Below are 17,773 nucleotides of genomic sequence, written 5' to 3' on the forward strand. Positions count from 1 at the left end.
CTTTGATGGGGAAGTGAAGGCTTCCAATCTTACTGAAAGCTTTCCCACATTCCAAGCATTTGTATGGTTTCTCCCCTGTGTGAATTTCCTTCTATGTGGGAAATGAGGCTTCTACTGTACCTGAATGCTGCTCCACACTCCTGGCATTGATATAGTTTTTCCCCAGTGTGAATTCTTAGATGGGAAGTAAGGTGTCTCCTCCTCACTGGAAGTCTTTCCCACACTCCCAGGCATGTATATGGTTTCAGCCCTGTGTGAGTTCTCTGATGGGGAAATAAGTCTTGCTCTGAAACTGAAGGCTTCTCCCACACTCCCCACAGCATTTATATGGTTTTTTTGCCCCTGTGTGAATTCTTCTATGGGAAGCGAAGCTAATACTGTAGCTTGAACGCTGCTCCACACTCCTGGCATTTGTATGGTTTCCTCCCCTGTGTGTATTCTTTTGATGGGAAGTTAGGCTTCCACTTGTACTGAAACCTGTCCTTCACACTCCAGGCATTTATATGGTTTCTCCCTGTGAATTCCTTTGATGTGAAGTAAAGGTGTCCATTCTGAATCTGAAGGCCTTTCCACACTCCATGCATTTGTACGGTTTCTCCCCTGTGTGAATTCTTTGATGTGAAGTAAGGCGTCCCCTCTGACTGAAGCTTTTCCTACACTCCATGCATTTGTACGGTTTCTCCCCTGTGTGAATTCTTTGATGGGAAGTAAGGTTTCCACTCTGACTGAAGCTTTTTCCACATTCCAGGCATTTGTACGGTTTCTCCCCTGTGTGAATTCTTCCTTCGGTGGATAGTGAGGTGTGTACTCTCACGGAAGCTTTTTCCACATTCCTGGCACATATATGGTTTCTCCCCTGTGTGAATTTTTTGATGGGAACAGAGGCTTGTACTGTAACTGAAGCCCTTTCCACACTCCAGGCATTTGTAGCTGGTTTCTTCCCTGGTGTGAATGATTTGATGTGGGAAGTGAGGCTTCTGAAACTATATTGACGAAAGTCTACTCCACACTCCCTGGCATTTATAAGGTTTCTCCATGATGTGAATTGTTTGGATGGGTGACATACGGTGTCCACTCTGGCTAGAGGCTTTGCCACACTCTTTTCCACTTCATTCGCTTTGACTTGGAATTCTCCTGTAGAAAGAGAGAAGAACTAAGATATGAACACTGTTAAAAAGCTATGGTTTGAATGTTAGAGACTGAACCAAATTACTTGCAGTACAGAATGCAAGAACTGAAGCACCAGGTGTCTGAAAACCATTTCCAGAATCCTGTATGGCAATGAAATCAAAACACCAGCCCTCAAATGTATCCACAGGCCTGTCATTTTGTTGTTGTTGTTGTTGTTGTTGTAGAAGAAGAAGAAGAAGAAGAGGAGGAGGAGGAGGAGGAGGAGGAGGAGGAGTTTGGATTTATATCCCCCCTTCCTCTCCTGCAGGAGACTCAAAGTGGCTTACAATCTCCTTGCCCTTCCCCCCTCACAACAAACACCCTCTGAGATAGGTATACAGTGATGAACGTCTCTAGACAGTTGCTTCTCTTTATTGATTTATCTTCCCAAGTCAAAGTGCGGGTTGATGAACAACTCTTTCTCTTTCTCACAATGCACTAGAACCAGAGGCATTCATTGAAAAATGCTGGGGGGGAAGAATTAGGACTAATAAAAGGAAATACTTCTTCAGCATGAGCGTGTGATTGGTGTTTGGAATATGCTGCCACAGGAGGTGGTGATGGCCACTCCACCTGGATAGTTTTAAAAGGGGCTTGGACAGATTTATGGAGTGAGGGAGTCGATTTATGGCTACTCAATCTTGATCCTCCTTGATCTGAGATTGCAAATGCCTTAACAGACCAGGTGATTGGGAGCAACAGCCGCAGAAGGCCATTGCGTTCACATCCTACATGTGAGCTCCCAAAGGCACCTGGTGGGCCACTGCGAGTAGCAGAGAGCTGGACTAGATGGACTTTGGTCTGATCCAGCTGGCTTGTTCTTATGTTCTTATGTTCTTATGTTCTTATGACACTGGGGCTCTCATGGGAATGTTCCATTCATGAAGTTGGACTCACAAATGTCCCCCTGGCCGGAGCATGAATGACCCATCCTCCTATTCTCAGAAAGGCTCCCCTGAAGTTGTTTAAGCCACATTCTCTCCCCCAGCTTTTTAATACAATGAAGGAGCCACAGTCCCCTCAAAGGCTCCAACTCCACTTTCTCTCTCTCTCCCTCCCTCTCCCTTTTTTATTTCAGCTAAACCTGAGGAAAAAACAGGAATGAAAAATAATTGTAGAAATGGATTGGAGAAATTAGAGAGTCTCGTTTACATTCAAAGGATATCAAGCGTCGGTCTGGAGGGCTGCAGGGACGGGTCTCAGCAGCCCTCCAGACCGGGACGCACTATGCCAATGGGAGAAAGCAGCGCTTTCTAAAAACTCCTCCCCTCGGGAAGGGAGGTGGAAAGCGGCACCTTCACGCTTCTCGCTCAGAGCAGCTGTAAATGCATTGGCCCATGCGGAAAGGGCCAGAGGGAGAGTTGGTCAAAAAGTGATGATGATCCTCACAGAAATCCACCCACTCTTAGACAGAAGCATTGCAGACAAAGTACAGTCCTGGAGGGACATATAGTAGCTACCTAAGAACATAAGAACATAAGAGAACAAAGCCAGCTGGATCAGACCAGAGTCCATCTAGTCCAGCTCTCTGCTACTCGCAGTGGCCCACCAGGTGCCTTTCGGAGCTCACATGCAGGAGGTGAAAGCAATGGCCTTCTGCTTCTGCTGCTCCCGAGCACCTGGTCTGTTAAGGCATTTGCAATCTCAGATCAAAGAGGATCAAGATTGGTAGCCATAAATCGACTTCTCCTCCATAAATCTGTCCAAGCCCATTGTAAAGCTATCCAGGTGAGTGGCCGTCACCACCTCCTGTGGCAGCATATTCCAAACACCAATCACACGTTGCGTGAAGAAGTGTTTCCTTTTATTAGTCCTAATTCTTCCCCCCAGCATTTTCAATGGCTGCCCCCTGGTTCTAGTATTGTGAGAAAGAGAGAAAAATTTCTCTCTGTCAACATTTTCTATCCTTTCCTAATTATCCCCAGCATAGAGTTTGCCTTTTTCACAGCTGCCATGCATTGAGTTGACATTCCCATGGAACTATCAACTAAGACGCCTAAATCCCTTTCCTGGTCTGTGACTGATAGCACTGACCCCTGTGAACGTGTATGTAAAGATTTGGATTTTGCCCTATGTGCACTCACTTTACATTTTGCTACATTGAACTGCATTTGCCATTTCTTAGCCCACTCACCCTAATTTATCAAGGTCTGCTTGGAGCTCTTCACAAGCAATCCTTTGTGGTTCCTAAGCCAACCCTACATAATTTGGTATCATCTGCAAACCCTGGCCACCACGCTACTCCACCGCTACTTCCATAGGTCATTTATTAATAGGTTAAAGAGCACTGGTCCCAAAACCTTGAGGATCCTTGGGGACACTCACTCCCTACATCTCTCCATTGTGAGAATTTCCCATTTACACCCACTCTTTGCTTCCTGTTTCTCAACCAGTTTTTAATCCATACCTGCTGGTTCCTCCTTCTTCATCAAGATCCCAAGCAACACCTCTTTCTTCCCTCTTCTAGTTGGGATATGAGCTCAGGCTTAGCAATCACAGGACCTTGTAATCGGGGAAAACCAAATCCACCTCATCAAAATCATAAACCTCTTGTGTGTAAATAAACTCCTCAGTTTCAAGCCCATCCAGAAATGCACAATGGGCAAGGTATTAGGAATGGGAATAATCATCCATCCAGAATGGGACAGTTCTTTGGTGCTCCCCTGCCATGCTGAGAGAGAAAATGCCAGCTGTAAACTAAGTCATCGGAAAAGTTCCCTCCACAGCAGCCTCTCCAGTCTAGGTAAGGCAAGACCCACACTGGAGATACATTTCCTTGATTTACCTCTTCCCTACAGTGATGTCCTCTCAAGTGGTCCAACACAGGACTGCCTGGCAGGGGTTTGCTCTCTGCAACGTCACTTCAAAAGATCTCCCAAATCAGAGGAAGGATAATGGAGGTTGGCTGAAGGGAATCTGCTATTGGGATCAGGCCCAGAAGAAACGGCTCCTCACCCAGAGAAGACACATTCCAAAAGTTCTCCAGCATGACTTCCTTGTACAGAGTCCTTTGCGCTGGCCGCAGCAGGGCCCATTCCTCCTTGGTGAAATACACGGCCACCCTCTTCAAAGGATAGCTCCATCCTGCAAGGAAGATGGAAACATTTCTTTACATCAGTGGAAAGCTAGTCTGTGGTGAGATAGCCAAAAACAGAGCAATTGTGATGGGTTCCTGGGTAACTCTGCTGACAGGAGGAACAATGGATTTGCTTCTTTAATTTATAAGCCAAATCATATAACTGTATTTTTCCTTTATCAAAGGAAGGCTTTATAATCTGGTCCAGCCAGCAAACATCTTTCTTTCTTTCTTAAAAGCTTACTCCCACTTTTCTACTGACTGTAGGTTAGCCATAACGAATCACTTGTTCCTTTTTTTTCATTAAGAGCGTTTTCTTCTGCAATTCTATTCCTAATCTCAATCCTAACACGTGTGTTTTGCTCACCGTTATGACTTTGTTAATTTTGGGGTTAAATGACTAAACATACACAGCCCCCTAAGCCTCTCCCTCACAGGAGTGGATTCTAGACCCTTCCGGGTTGCCTCTCCTCTGGACACTCTCCAGTTTGTCCAATATCCCCTTCTTGATTTGTGGTCACATATTAAGAGAGCGTTAATTAATGGTGGAACAGCTGCACAAAGAAGAGGGGAGCAGAACCTGTGGGGATATTTGCCCCCCCCCCCCATCACTACCCCTCTTTTGGGGGCCATCCCTGGAGCTTCAGAGGGGCTGTCTTCGCTACCAGGGGGGCTAGCTGCTCTTGTGAGGAAGAGGCCACAGATGTCCACACACTGTAACTGACATGGGAAATTCATGGTCCAGTTTTTTGTTTCATGGTTCCTGGGCTTGGCCTTTTTCCCTCTTCTGTCCAGTCTAGACAGAGGCCGAATGGGGGGTCACCATGAGACAGTCTTGAAATCTGGCAGCACCAGAGCTGGCGCAAGGGCAAAGGGGAGCCTGATCCTCCAAGCTCCAGGAATAGAAGGAAACATCCCTGTCGCCTCATGCATGTCTGACCAGGAATGCCCCCCCCCCCCCCTTTAATACTCGCTGAGAGCTGGCTGCATGTATGCTCTCTTCCTTTCGCCAAGTGCAGGGGATGGCGGAGAAGGCATCAAGGACGTCTTTTCACTCTTGCCTGGGAGGGGGAGAAATAAAAGGGGTGGGGAATTCCTTTTTTGCACTACAAACACGTTTCCTGTGCCAGTCCCTCAAATAACCCTCTCTCCATAATGGCTTCAGGGCACAACTGAGGGGACCACCTTCGATCGAGGAAGGATCCAGAGTCTTAGACCCATCATCTTTCTCCCACTGAGCTATTTGGGGGTGGTCTCACATTCATACACCCTCCTTGAACTATTTCCTTCCAACCTCTGCACATCCACTCCGGGGCAAAGAGTTGCTGACCCTGCCTGAAGCCACCCCACACCCTCACCCCAATGAGGGAAGCCAAGAGTCCCTAGCCTGCCCCACACATTTAGGGGGCTATGCTGGTTTGAGGCAAGCAGCGTCCTGAGGGGAGGGGACGGACTGCTTGACATAAAGTTGCAGGTGACAGATGCCAGCTAGGAGTGACTATTTCCCCGCACGCAGAAAACTAGCCATCCAAGGAAATAGTTCCTGCCCTCCCTGCCTGTACTGGCCATGATGCGTTTCTGGGGCAGGGAAATTTTAACAGAAGGAAAAATGCATTCCTCCATTCGCAGTCTCAGGTGAAGCTCCCTTGAATCCACATGTGGAAAAGGCAGATAGAAAGGCCCTGGAGTTTTTCCCCTCCGCTCCACCCTGTTAGTCTCTGTGAGAACTGCCTCCTAGAAACATGGACCAAATTTATGCACATGTCAGAGATGGGCTGAAATAGATCCAGCAACTGCATTTAGTAATCTGCAAGGCCTGGAAGGAAAAGATCCTCCCCATGAATATGGAGCAGAGTAGAAAAAGAGCCCCCAAACAACAGGAAACTGGCAAGAACGAAGGAGAATGAGAACAAAATGGGGAGGGGAAGAGGGGGGAGGAAGACTGGTGCTTTGTGGACACAATCCAGAGGCAGTGGAGCTTCCACATGGGACTTTCCCCCACGTTTTTGTGATGCAGAGTTGCCACCACCCCCTGCCCCTATATTCCACCGGGGATTTTTTTTTAGGTTGGTTTATAAGACCAGCAACTGAATATTGTTCCTTGGTGTAAACTGACAGGCACAGAGTTACAAAGATATGACAGCTGCCAGCTTTTTTGAAAAGGAGGAAGCCCCCCCCCCCCCACCCCCAAACCTTTTTGCTGCAGCAGAGGAAGGAAAAATGGGAGCTGCCTTGGCAGGAGTGGGGGGGGGGGTGTAAAATGGCACCCCCCTTAAGAAGCTCAGCTGCAGACTCCAGCTTGGCAGGAAAGCGAGAGATCAGAGGAGGGGCCCTGATGCTCCACAACCACGTGGGGAAGGGGAGGAAAAAAGCACACAAGCCCCTCCCCAGCAGCAGCCCCTCTTGGTCTGTGGTCCCTCAAACACAAAAGCCCACGGGGGGGGGGGTTAAGTCTGGGGTAAATCTGCATGGATGTCGGCTGGCCCCCTGGCTGATCTTGGGGGAGGGCGTGGGACCCCCCCCCCTTCCCGCTTCCCCTCCTGCCCTGGGCGACAGAGACGCCTCCTTGGTCGCCAGCCCAGCAGCGTCGGGCTCATCTGGGGGGCGGCCCTGAAGCTCTTCCTCGCCCACGGCCGCTTCCTCCCCTCCAGCTGGGATTCCCGGGGTGGGAGAGGGACCGGGGGGGGGGGGCCTTGAGCCAGAAACGCTGAACTGCAACTTCTGCGACCCCCCCCCCCGCAATCCGGGACTGGCGGGGAGGAGGAGGAGGGGGGGTCTCCTTATTTTGGGGTCCAGCGACACAATTGACCTTCCACCGCCCTCGGTCCCACCCCTCGGGGTCCTTCGTTCAGCGCCCCTCCCCCCGCGTCTGCCCCGCCCCACCCCACGGCTCTCCCCGGGCTCTCCCTCCTTCCCTGCCTCTCCTTCCGAAGAGCGCCTCTGAGACCCCCACCCCTCCAGCTCGTCCAGCCCCCTCCCCCGGGCGCCGAGTTCGGATCCCGCCCTCCGACCCTCCACGTGGCTCCTCTGCAGGAAGGCGCCCAGGGACCCTCCCCTCCCTGTAGCCCCGCCCCCCCCCCACATTCCGCCCCCCCCCCCCAAGCCCCCTGCAGCTCACCAGTGTCCCGCCCGGGAATTCAAGGGGCACCCCGGGGGGATCAGGGGCTGCTTCCGGGAGCGACCGGAAGTGGCTCCCCCACCCTCCGGCGCCCTTCTCCCCGCGGCTGCTCTAGGACTGCGCTCCTCTCTCCCTTTAACCCTCAGTGGGCCGCTGCTGTGTAGACTCACAACAACTTCCTTCAAGCACCATGTCTGTTGGGTCAGCCGTTTCCTCCCACAAATTATACAAACACATCAATCTAAGTCTCTATGCGCTGTGCCCACAGAACTGGCAGAAGTAATCCCAGAACCACGTGCTATATCAGTGGTGGCGAACCTTTGGCACTCCAGATGTCCATGGACTACAATTCCCATCAGCCCCTGCCAGCATGGCCAATTGGCCGATGGGAATTGTAGTCCATGGACATCTGGAGTGCCAAAGGTTTGCCACCACGGCGTATAATTGGTTGTGGTGGGTTTTCCGGGCTGCGTGGCCGTGGTCTGGTAGATCTTGTCCCTAACATTTCCCCTGCATCTGTGGCTGGCACCTTCATTTTTTAAAATTTTTATTGATATTTTGGATTGTTACAGATTTATATTATGCATCTTTTTGTTTCATCCTCCATATCCTTTCCCCCCCTTTCCCCCTCCCTCTTTTCTTCTTTGAATGTGCAGCAGCAGGTCCATTCTTCCTAATCTTCTTTTCCAGTTTTCTTCTGTGGTTCCAATTTCGTTGAACCAGTCTCTGAATTCAGTCCAGGTCCACTTCATATCTTTTTGTTTTTCTTGCCATATTTGGTTTCTTGACATTATGTCAAACATTTCCAATTGTATTTGTTCCCATATATATTCCAACCATTTCTGTATTGTCCAGATTCTTTTGTCCTTCATAAGAACATAAGAACAAGCCAGCTGGATCAGACCAGAGTCCATCTAGTCCAGCTCTCTGCTACTCGCAGTGGCCCACCAGGTGCCTTTGGGAGCTCACAGGCAGGAGGTGAAAGCAATGGCCTTCTGCTGCTGTAGACCAGGAAAAGTCCCTTCCCTTCTTAAAGATAAGAATTAAAAACTGGCAAGCCAAAATACAAGATCCCCAAACGTCAGCAACATCCATAGACGAAAAAAGAGAGATCTTTCCTCTAAGAAGAAAACTCCAAAGTCTTACTTTAGCTTTACGTTGCTGCTGTACAACTGCTAGCACTGCCTCAGCGCCCCCCCACACACACACCTCAAGCCCCTGCAACCGAGAGTGTTAGTTTGCTCCTGTAATTTGTGCTCCTGTGTGGCCGTGGTCTGGTGGATCTTGTTCCTAACGTTTCGCCTGCATCTGTGGCTGGCCTCTTCAGAGGTGTATCACAGAGGGAAGTCTGAGATTCCTCAGAGATAGAAGAATGCCTAATTACATTTGCTTAGAGCCATTCAAAGGAAAGACCCCTGCCCCACAGCCAGCCAGCCCCCCCCTCCTTCATTCCCAAAACAACAGAGAAAGGGGACTGGGAAAGCCGTGTTTGAGCCCTCCCTCCCTCCCTTCCTTCCCAAACACACACTTAGAAATGCGCACATTTCCAAACCTCTTAGGAAAAAGTTCACTCTTGTTTCTAGCAATAACGCCCCCCCCCCAATACCTTACAGACACCCCCAAAACTTCTGCAAACTATCCTTCCCACTTCTGTGCGTGTTTGAAAACCAGTCAATCAGTACGGGCTGGGGAGGAATGAGACAGTGACACACAAGGTACAGCTCTGTTATTGTTCCCCAGTGAAAGAGTAAAATGGATGCCCGCACTTTTACAGTTTGCAAAATAAGACCTGGTTTGAGCAAAATAGACTTGGTCTGCAATGCATGAGGCATTCTGGCAGCTCTGCAAGCACCCCAACGTGTTACAAGACCCCGCCCGACTCCTCCCACCCCCACTTTTAAATGCACATGCGCGCAAACATCACACGCCGACCAGGCAGGGTAGGACATGTCTCAATTAAAGCCAGGCAAGTCCAGACTTGTTCTGACCTGCCCTTTTCAGCGGTTAGGGAGTGTGCAATGACACACCGTGTCATTCCTGGGCTCTTCAGGCAGAGGACTGGAGAATGGCCATCAGGCAGGAGCGGGTGTCAATTTTGATTCCGGGAGGTGTGTCACACATCAAAGACTCAGCAGGGTGCCTAGAGTGCGTTTATGCAATTCCTAGCCGTGCCACACGTGCGAAGTGCTCTAGCTGTCATGATTGGGTAATTTAACCAATGGGGTGGGCTTTGAAACGTGGCCAATAGAAAGCTGCCGGTGCCAGGCATAAATATGCCCGGATTGTACTTTGACATGGAGACAAGCTGCTCTGAATGCCTGCTTGCCACCCCCACCCCACCCCACGGCGCCCCCAGAAGGAAGCAAATGGTGCCAAGGAGACATTTACATAATTTTGTCCTTCCCACTTCTGAGAAATGGCTGCTGAATTCTACAAAGGCAGAGAAGGATTTCTATGGAGGGCCAAGTTGTGGCATCTGCCTCTACCCCTGCATGGGCCTTTGCCCCTCCCCCGTTATTCTCTGGGTTGTCCCTCCAAATGGAGTGGGGGGGGGGGAGAAGAAACTTGGGATGTGAAGGTTCTCCACTCTACAAGGTTCTCCATAATGGCTTTGGGGCACAACTGAGGGGACTAACTTTGATCTAGGAAGGCTCTGGAGTCTTTGACCCATCATCTTTCTCCCATAGAGTGGCTCAGGGTATTAATAATACCACTCTATTCTGCATTGGTCAGACCTCACCTGGAATACTGTGTCCAGTTCTGGGCACCACAATCAGAGGTGGGATCCAGCAGGTTCTCACAGGTCCCCTAAGGAGTAAGCCACCACTATTTGTGTGTGCTGGGAGAGGAGCACTAATTGGTGATTTTGCCACGTGATTTTTGCCTTCGTTACGCCCCTCCTCTCAGCAGTAGCGCGCAGAACTTGAAACAGTCTAGCACAGGGGTCGGGAACCTTTTCCCCTCAAAGAGCCATTTGGCTCACCCTCCCCTGCTCACTTGCTCGCTCGCCTCCCCACCGCCCGCTCACCCCGGGCCACCTTCTGCAGGGCAGGCGTAGATGGGCTCAGCGGCTCGGCCTGGCCGGCCGCCGGGCGAGTGAAGCGCCCGCCCTGCAAGGAGCAGGGCGGGCGAAGAGGCTCCAGGCGGCTTGGCCTGGCCGGCCGCCGGACGAGTGAAGCGCCCGCCCTGCTCCTCGCAGGGCGGGTGAAGAGGGGGCTCGCAGCTCAGCCTCCTGGAGCCGCAGAACAGCTGGGCGGAAGAGGCCGCGATGCGGCTTCCCGGGCGAGTCACGGGGTTCCCGACCCCTGGTCTAGCAGGAGGCAGCCTGTGCCTGCGTGCATTTGTTTCCCGTCCAAGGACCGACACAGCGGCTGCGTCCTTGCCACAGCCCCGCCCAGGAATGCCCCGCCCCTGGAATGCCTGCCACAATCGTCACGTGTCTCGCCCAGCCCCATTGGCGCTACGCCACAGTTTGAATCCCACCACCATGGGAACCTGTTAGTAAAATTTTTGGATCCCACCACTGACCACAATATATGAAAAATATTGGACTGGGTCGAGAGGAGGGTGACCAAAATGATAAAAGGTCTAGAATCCATGCCCTATGAGGAGAGACCTAAGGAGCAGGATATGTTTAGTCTAAAGAAGAGAAGGTAAGGGGTAGGGGGATAGATGATAGCCATGTTTAAATATTTGAAGGGATGTCGTGTTAAAAAGGGAAGAAGCTTGTCAATAGAGAAAAAGGTACTCTTGATCAAAATAACCAAAAGAGAGACAATTAGCTCTGAAAATTGGTGGCTATGGAGAATATTTAGGATACTGTTGGCCACTGTTTTCTTTTTAAAAATTTTTTGAATGTTATTAAAATACAACAATATAGAATCAAGAGAAAACGAGAACACAAGATACATTATATAATAAACACAAAACTATTGTAGGGAACTATCTAAGGAAGGAAACTATTATACATATTCTTTCTATCTATGTTTCAAATATTTTCTTTTGAGCATTTAACTATTCAATTTCTTAAAATTTCTCCTACAGGGAAATAAACAAAATACATTATCTCATCTTTGTCATAATTTCGTGATTCTTTTCCCATCTTCTAAACAAGAAAAAAAATACATTGTGAAAGAAGGGAAATGTATATCTCTGTTGTTATTTTAAATTATACTGTTCTTTACTTATTGTTATATCATAGAAGATAACAATTTTAATATGAGGGTGAGATTGATTATATTTTTATTTTTCCATTTTAAACGTATGGAGTGTCTTCTTTATTGGTATTAGAATTTAACTTGTCGAATATAGAATTATGTTTTCTTAAATTTAGCATAGTTTCTTTTCAACTTCCAAGTTATCTGTCCATTTCCAGCATATGGATAATTTTCTTCTCCCAATCTTCTATTCAGTGAAACAGAGAATGGAGACTGGTTAGCTGTATTTACTGTGATTTCTCCTATGTGATTTCTTTGATGATAAGCAAGGTGTGAAATCCAGCAGAAACTTTTTCCACGCTTCAGACATTTGTATGGTATTTCTCCTGTGTGAATTCTTTGATGGGAAGTAAAACTTACTCTCTGACTGAAGGTTTATCCACACTCCAGCCATTTATATGGTTTCTGCCCTGTTATGAATTATTTGATGGGAAATAAGATTTCCACTCTGACTGAAGGCTTTTCCACACACCAGGCATCTGTATGATTTCTCCCCTTTGTGAATTCTCTGATGTGACGTAAGAGTTGTGCTGTGACTATGAGTGTTTTGTGCTGTGACTATGAGGCTTTCCCACACTCCAGGCATTTGTATGGTTTCGCCAAAGTGAATTGTTTGATGGGAAGTAAGATTTGCTCTCTGACTGAAGGCTTTTCCACACTCTAGGCATTTATATGGTTTTTCCGCTGTGTGAATTCTCTGATGTGAAGTAAGACCTGTTCTGTGACTGAAGGCTTTTCCACACTCCAGGCATTTATATGGTTTCTCCCCTGTGTGAATTCTCTGATGTGAATTAAGTCTTGTGCTCCGACTGAAGGCTTTTCCACACTCCAGGCATACATATGGTTTCTCGCCCGTGTGAATCCTCTGGTGTTTAGTAAGATCTCCGCTGTGACTGAAGCCTTTCCCACACTCCGGGCATTTGTATGGTTTCTCCCCTGTGTGAATTCTCTGATGTGAAGTAAGACCTGTTCTGTGACTGAAGGCTTTTCCACACTCCTGGCATACATATGGTTTCTCTCCTGTGTGAATTCTTTGATGTGAAGTAAGGTTTCCTTCTCTGACCAGTTTCTCCCACACTCCAGGCATTTGTACGGTTACTAAGCCCCTGTGTGAATTCTCTGATGCGGAACCAAGAGTTTATATGACCGAAGCCTTTTCCACACTCCAGGCATTTGCATGGTTTCCTCCCTCAGTGTGAATTCTTTGATGGGGAAGTTAGATGTACGCTGGACGGAAGTCTTTTCCAAGATTCCAGTAAGAATATATGGTTTCTGGGCCCTGTATGAATTCTTCGATGGGGAAATAAGGTTTCCATTCTGACTGGAAGCTTTTTCCATTGCGGGCATTTGCATGGTTTCTCTCCCTTCAGAATTCTCTGATGTGAAGTATGATGTGCACTTCTTTATTGAATTCTTTTCCACACTCCAAGCATTTCATGGTTTCTGCCCTGTGGAAATTTATTTATTTATTCATTATCCACATTTAATATACTGCCCTAACCCCCAGAGGGCTCTGGCAGGTGTACAATTATTAAAGCACATCGCAATAAAATATAGTTATACTAAAATTCCAATTAAAACATCAAGTGAACATAAAATAACAGCACCAACTTTGACGCGAAAATCAGATACTGACATCCGCAATAACACCAGGGCAGTTAGATTGTAGTGTGTGCTCCAGGAATAGAATATGGAACGCAGGAGATGACACCCTGAACAGCTGACCTCCCTAAAAGCCTGATGGAACAACTCCGTCTTGCAGACCCTGTGGAACTGCTCTAAGCTGGCCCGGATAGAGGCTAGCTATATTATGGAGGGGACTGGGACCACCAGCAGATTGGCCTCTGCCGAGCGCAGAGGCCAAGTAGGGACATATGGGAACAGACAGATATGAAGGCCCCAGGCCACGAAGAGCCTTAAAGGTTAAAACCAACACTTTAAAGATGATCTGGAACACTGGCATGGAGCCAGCTGTTTTGAGATAGAAAAGTACGGGCAAGATATGATCCCATATTGAACTGCCCAGGAGAAGCTGGGCCGCTGCGTTATGGACCCACTTCAGCTTCCGGATCAACCATAAGGGAAGGCCTGGGTAGAGTGAGTTGCAATAGTCTAACCTGGAAACCATTGCATGGCTCTGAAAAACACCAAAGGCTGAATTCCCACTGAAAATTTAATCTAGATACAACCAAGTTTCAAAAGAATCAGCACTTTTTCAGGTTCCAACATCCTCACTGCAGCATGTTTCCAGTGAAGACGTCTAGACCTGTCCCTTGGTGGGGGGGGGTGCCTGCTGTCAGGGGTGCAATTGTTAAGCTATCAGCACCAAAATTTCAGAGTATCTTTAGGAGACCCTCTTGATGATACCACCCAGGTTTGGTGAAGTTTGGTTCTTGGGGATCAAAGCTATGGACCCTCAAATGTGTAGCTCCCTTCTCCTATTAGGCTCCTATTGGGGAGTCCAGTAGCTTTGGGACCCCTGGAGTAAACTTCTACAAAGCCTGGGTGGTATTAGAGTGTTTTTTTTCCCCAAAAAGGTGCACATACAAGCAGGTCCAGGAAAATCCTGTGATGGGAGGGGGGGGCACCAGAAATGGGACTGATCTGCGTTCTGTGGTCCAGCAGTGGGGAGATCCCGAGGAAATCTGGGTCTCCATAGAGAGAACTGAATCCAGGCAAACCCCCAGGCTCTGGGCAGAGGGGGCTGCTGATAGAGGAGCTCCCTCTAGCAACGGCTGCTGAAACCCCCCCCCCCCCCCCCCCCCCCCCCCCCCCCCCCCCCGCCGTGACCCACCCACAGGACCTCCGTCTTCGATGGATTAAGTTTTAACCTGCTTTGCTTCAACCAACCAGCAACCGTCTCCAAACAATGCTGGAGAGCCGCAAGAGCGGAGGTTGGTCTCCCCTCCATCAACAGAATGAGCCGAGTATAATCAGCATACTGGTAACAAATCAGCCCAAAACTCCACACCAGCTGAGCAAGGGGTCGTTTGTAGATGTTAACTAACAAAGGGGATAATTGGGCCCCCTGTGGCACCCCACACTGAAGTGGGCACCGTTGGGATGCCCTGTCCCCTAACCTCACTTGCTGAGTTCAATTCTGGAGGAATGAGGCGAGCCATTGCAAGGCAATGCCCTGGACCCCAGAGACGGCCAGGATTATTTCTGCAAGATGTGGGATTTTATAGTGCTGTGCTGTCATGTTGGGAAATCTCTATTTGCCAGGCTGCTCAGAATAGTTGAAGACTCTTGTGAACCGAGGGGAGAAGAAGGTAAAATGCACTAGCGTGAGCAAGCTCTGGAATTTCTATGGATCTTCTCTGTGGGAAAATGCATGCTTTCCATGCGCCGGGATCAGTGCCAGCATCTCCACTGAAAGTGGTTTCAGGTGCCTGGAGAACAGCCCTGCCAAAGAGCCATGGCCACTCAGGGTGGACAGGGAATAAGTGATCTGACTTGGTACAAGGACGCCGGCTGTTCTCGTAGGTTCCTGGTCTACAGCCACCATTTTCACATTCACATCTCTTTCAGTCTGAGGAAGAGACCATGATGATAATCCTCACAGAAATCCACCCGCTCTTAAAAGGAAGCACAAGAAAAGTATAATCCCGAGGGACATATAGTAGCTACCTGCCAGATCCTCCTCTTCATCAAAGATCCCAAGAAACACATCTTCTTTCTCTTCAAGCTGGGATATGAGCTCAGGCTTTGCAATCAGAGGACCTTGTAATCAGGGGAAGAAAATAACAACCAACAAAATTATAACTCTCTTGAGTGCAAATAAATTCCTCAGTCCCAAGTGAGGTTGACAGCCCCTCCAGAAATACACAATAGCTAAGTATTAGGAATGGGAAGAGGGACAGTGCAGAACCAAGAAGGACAGTACAGAACCAAGACTCAAGCTCTAGCAGTTCTGTGGCTGCTCCCTGTCAAACTGAGATGGAAACTGTGAGGGATTCCAGTACTTAGCTGCATTGTAACAGAGCAAAGCTCCAGCACACCAGGAGCTAACCACAGACGCTTGTGATTGGCTGGCAGCTAAAGAGTCAGCTTTTAGTCGGTGCTGTGAGAACTGAGAGGGAGTTCTGCAGTAGGATGAGCTAAGGAATGGCTGCATTAGGAAATTGCTTCGTTGTCTTGGCGCAAAGCTTACTTTTTGTGAAAGGACAAGTTCAGGCAGACAAGAGTGGTCTGTTCTGAGTTCCCAGTAATACAGAAGTGGTACCACAAAGCACATCGGTGGCTGTTTTTATCTATGAGGGAAATCTACTAAGGAAGAATAAGCAGGAACGGCTCATTAAGGACTGTGGCCCTTCACAGAGAAGGGAGTGGATTTTATTCTGCAGGGACACAGAAGGGAGAAAATCCTACTCATAAACCTTAGTGGGTTCAGATTGTCCTAGGCAGCGTGCAGAAATCTTGCTAAATCATCTTTTATCTGAGAGTAAAGTCGTCCTCTCAGAAAAGGGAAAACAGAAGGAGAACTGTACTAGCAACTGAATAGATTTAAAAAACACCCGATTGGTTTATGTAATTTTAAAGACCTAAGAAAAAAAACAGCTCCTGAATAACTGAATTGAATCTGCGGAAGAAGCCATAAAACTCTTGTCTACAGTGCCTTTAATATCAACTTACCTGCTTTATTTTTGCTTTGCGAAATACCTTTCATGTTTTTAAACAAATCTTACTCTTTCATCTTTTTTTAACTTCTATAAAGCTTCTTTTGCTGTTTGTTTTCTGACTAGAAAGGGAAGTTTTATTTTAAACTTATCAACACTCTTAGACAAATTGGGAAGTGTCTGGAATCTGGCCCTATTTACGCTTATTTTTAGTAGAGGGTTGGAAAACAGTGAAATTACAACCGCATACACCATTCACATGCTACATTTTTTTTTTTTTTTTTCCAAGGAAGCTGGCCACCTTTTTTTTCAGGAAGGGCTGTTCGTGCATGAGTCAGGCAGATGAAATTTTGGAGAGAAACCACCGCAGGGCACTGGTGGGCAGAGGGTGTGTTGCAGAAATGCAGCTGCAAACTCAGGCATTGGCATTGAAGCCAGTAGAGTTCCCTCCACAGTCTCCTCTTAGTCCAGGAGAAAAGCCCCTGGAGAAAAGCCCCTGCTCAGACGACCCCACCTTCTCTTGACTAAGCATTCCCCTATGTCAGGGGCATTGTATCTATGTGATTGAGACAAATTCCTAGCTCCATGTAACTGCTTAAAGCTATAAATCAATTTTGCTAAAAGATATATGTAACCAGCCTGCTATGTGTTACCACAGCCATCTGGAGCGTTCTTTCCTTGATCTCTACTTTATGGCTTCACATGCTTTGTAGATAACTAGGCTTCCCCCGACACCCTGGTCCTATGAGAAACAGAGTTGCATCCGTTAACTCGTGGGGGCAGGAGGACAGGTGGCTTTCTCTTACTATCTGCTGCCGACCTCTGGGCGCCTCAGCTCAGGGGACTGTTTTCTACAATCTCTTGGGAAAGGGGAGGGGTTTGCAATGGGATGAAGGGGATGGGAAAAGCCAGGTTTGTCAGAATTGGCTTTGCCGAGCTTTGGTGCTTCGATGCCTCATCCATAAACACTACTGATCAATACTAGGGAGTCCATTTATTGACTTAAGGTTTGAGACCTAACACCCTGGCACCTCTTCTGATGTCCTCTCAGGTGGTCCAACAGAGGACTGCCAGGCAGGGGTTTGCTCTCTGCAACGTAAACCCAAATCAGAGGAAGGATAATGGAGGGTAGCTGAGATCAGCCATTGCAATCAGCCCAGAGGAAAAGGATCCTCACCCAGAGAAGACACATTCCAAAAGTTTTCCAGCATGACTTCCTTGTACAGCACCCTTTGGGGGGGCCGCAGCAGGGCCCATTCCTCCTTGGTGAAATGCACGGCCACTTCTTCAAAAGACACCCCACCCTGCAAGGACAATGAAGAAACATTTATTTACATCACTGAAAAGCTGATCCGTGGGCAGGAAAGTCAAAAAGAGAAATTGTGATGGATTCCAGGGTAAATCTGCTCCTGATAGAAGGAACAATGAGTTTGCTTATTTAATTCATACACCAAATTATACGGCTGTAAGTATTTTCCCTTATCAAACAAGTTTTACTAAATGGACCAGCCAGCAAACATCTTTCTTTCTTTCTTTCTTTCTTTCTTTCTTTCTTTCTTTCTTTCTTTCTTTC

General features: G+C 48.1%; 2 protein-coding genes across 2 annotated transcripts; both read right to left on the bottom strand.

Annotated features, from left to right (window-relative positions):
• Positions 1–402: 402 nt before the first annotated feature.
• Positions 403–3,599, bottom strand: LOC125436373 (zinc finger protein 79-like). The gene is made up of 2 exons (XM_048503304.1): positions 3,578–3,599; positions 403–1,134 (listed from the first exon to the last, which is right to left on the bottom strand). The coding sequence occupies exons 1-2, from the start codon at positions 3,597–3,599 to the stop codon at positions 500–502; spliced, it is 657 nt and encodes a 218-aa protein (XP_048359261.1). The 3' UTR covers positions 403–499.
• A 7,548-nt stretch (positions 3,600–11,147) lies between these two features.
• LOC125436378 (zinc finger protein 675-like) lies at positions 11,148–12,668 on the bottom strand. Its single transcript, XM_048503318.1, has one exon. The coding sequence runs from the start codon at positions 12,666–12,668 to the stop codon at positions 11,976–11,978; it is 693 nt and encodes a 230-aa protein (XP_048359275.1). The 3' UTR covers positions 11,148–11,975.
• Between the last annotated feature and the right edge of the window lie 5,105 nt (positions 12,669–17,773).

The sequence above is a fragment of the Sphaerodactylus townsendi genome, linkage group LG01 (assembly GCF_021028975.2).
Source record: "Sphaerodactylus townsendi isolate TG3544 linkage group LG01, MPM_Stown_v2.3, whole genome shotgun sequence".
NCBI classification, from domain to species: domain Eukaryota; kingdom Metazoa; phylum Chordata; class Lepidosauria; order Squamata; family Sphaerodactylidae; genus Sphaerodactylus; species Sphaerodactylus townsendi.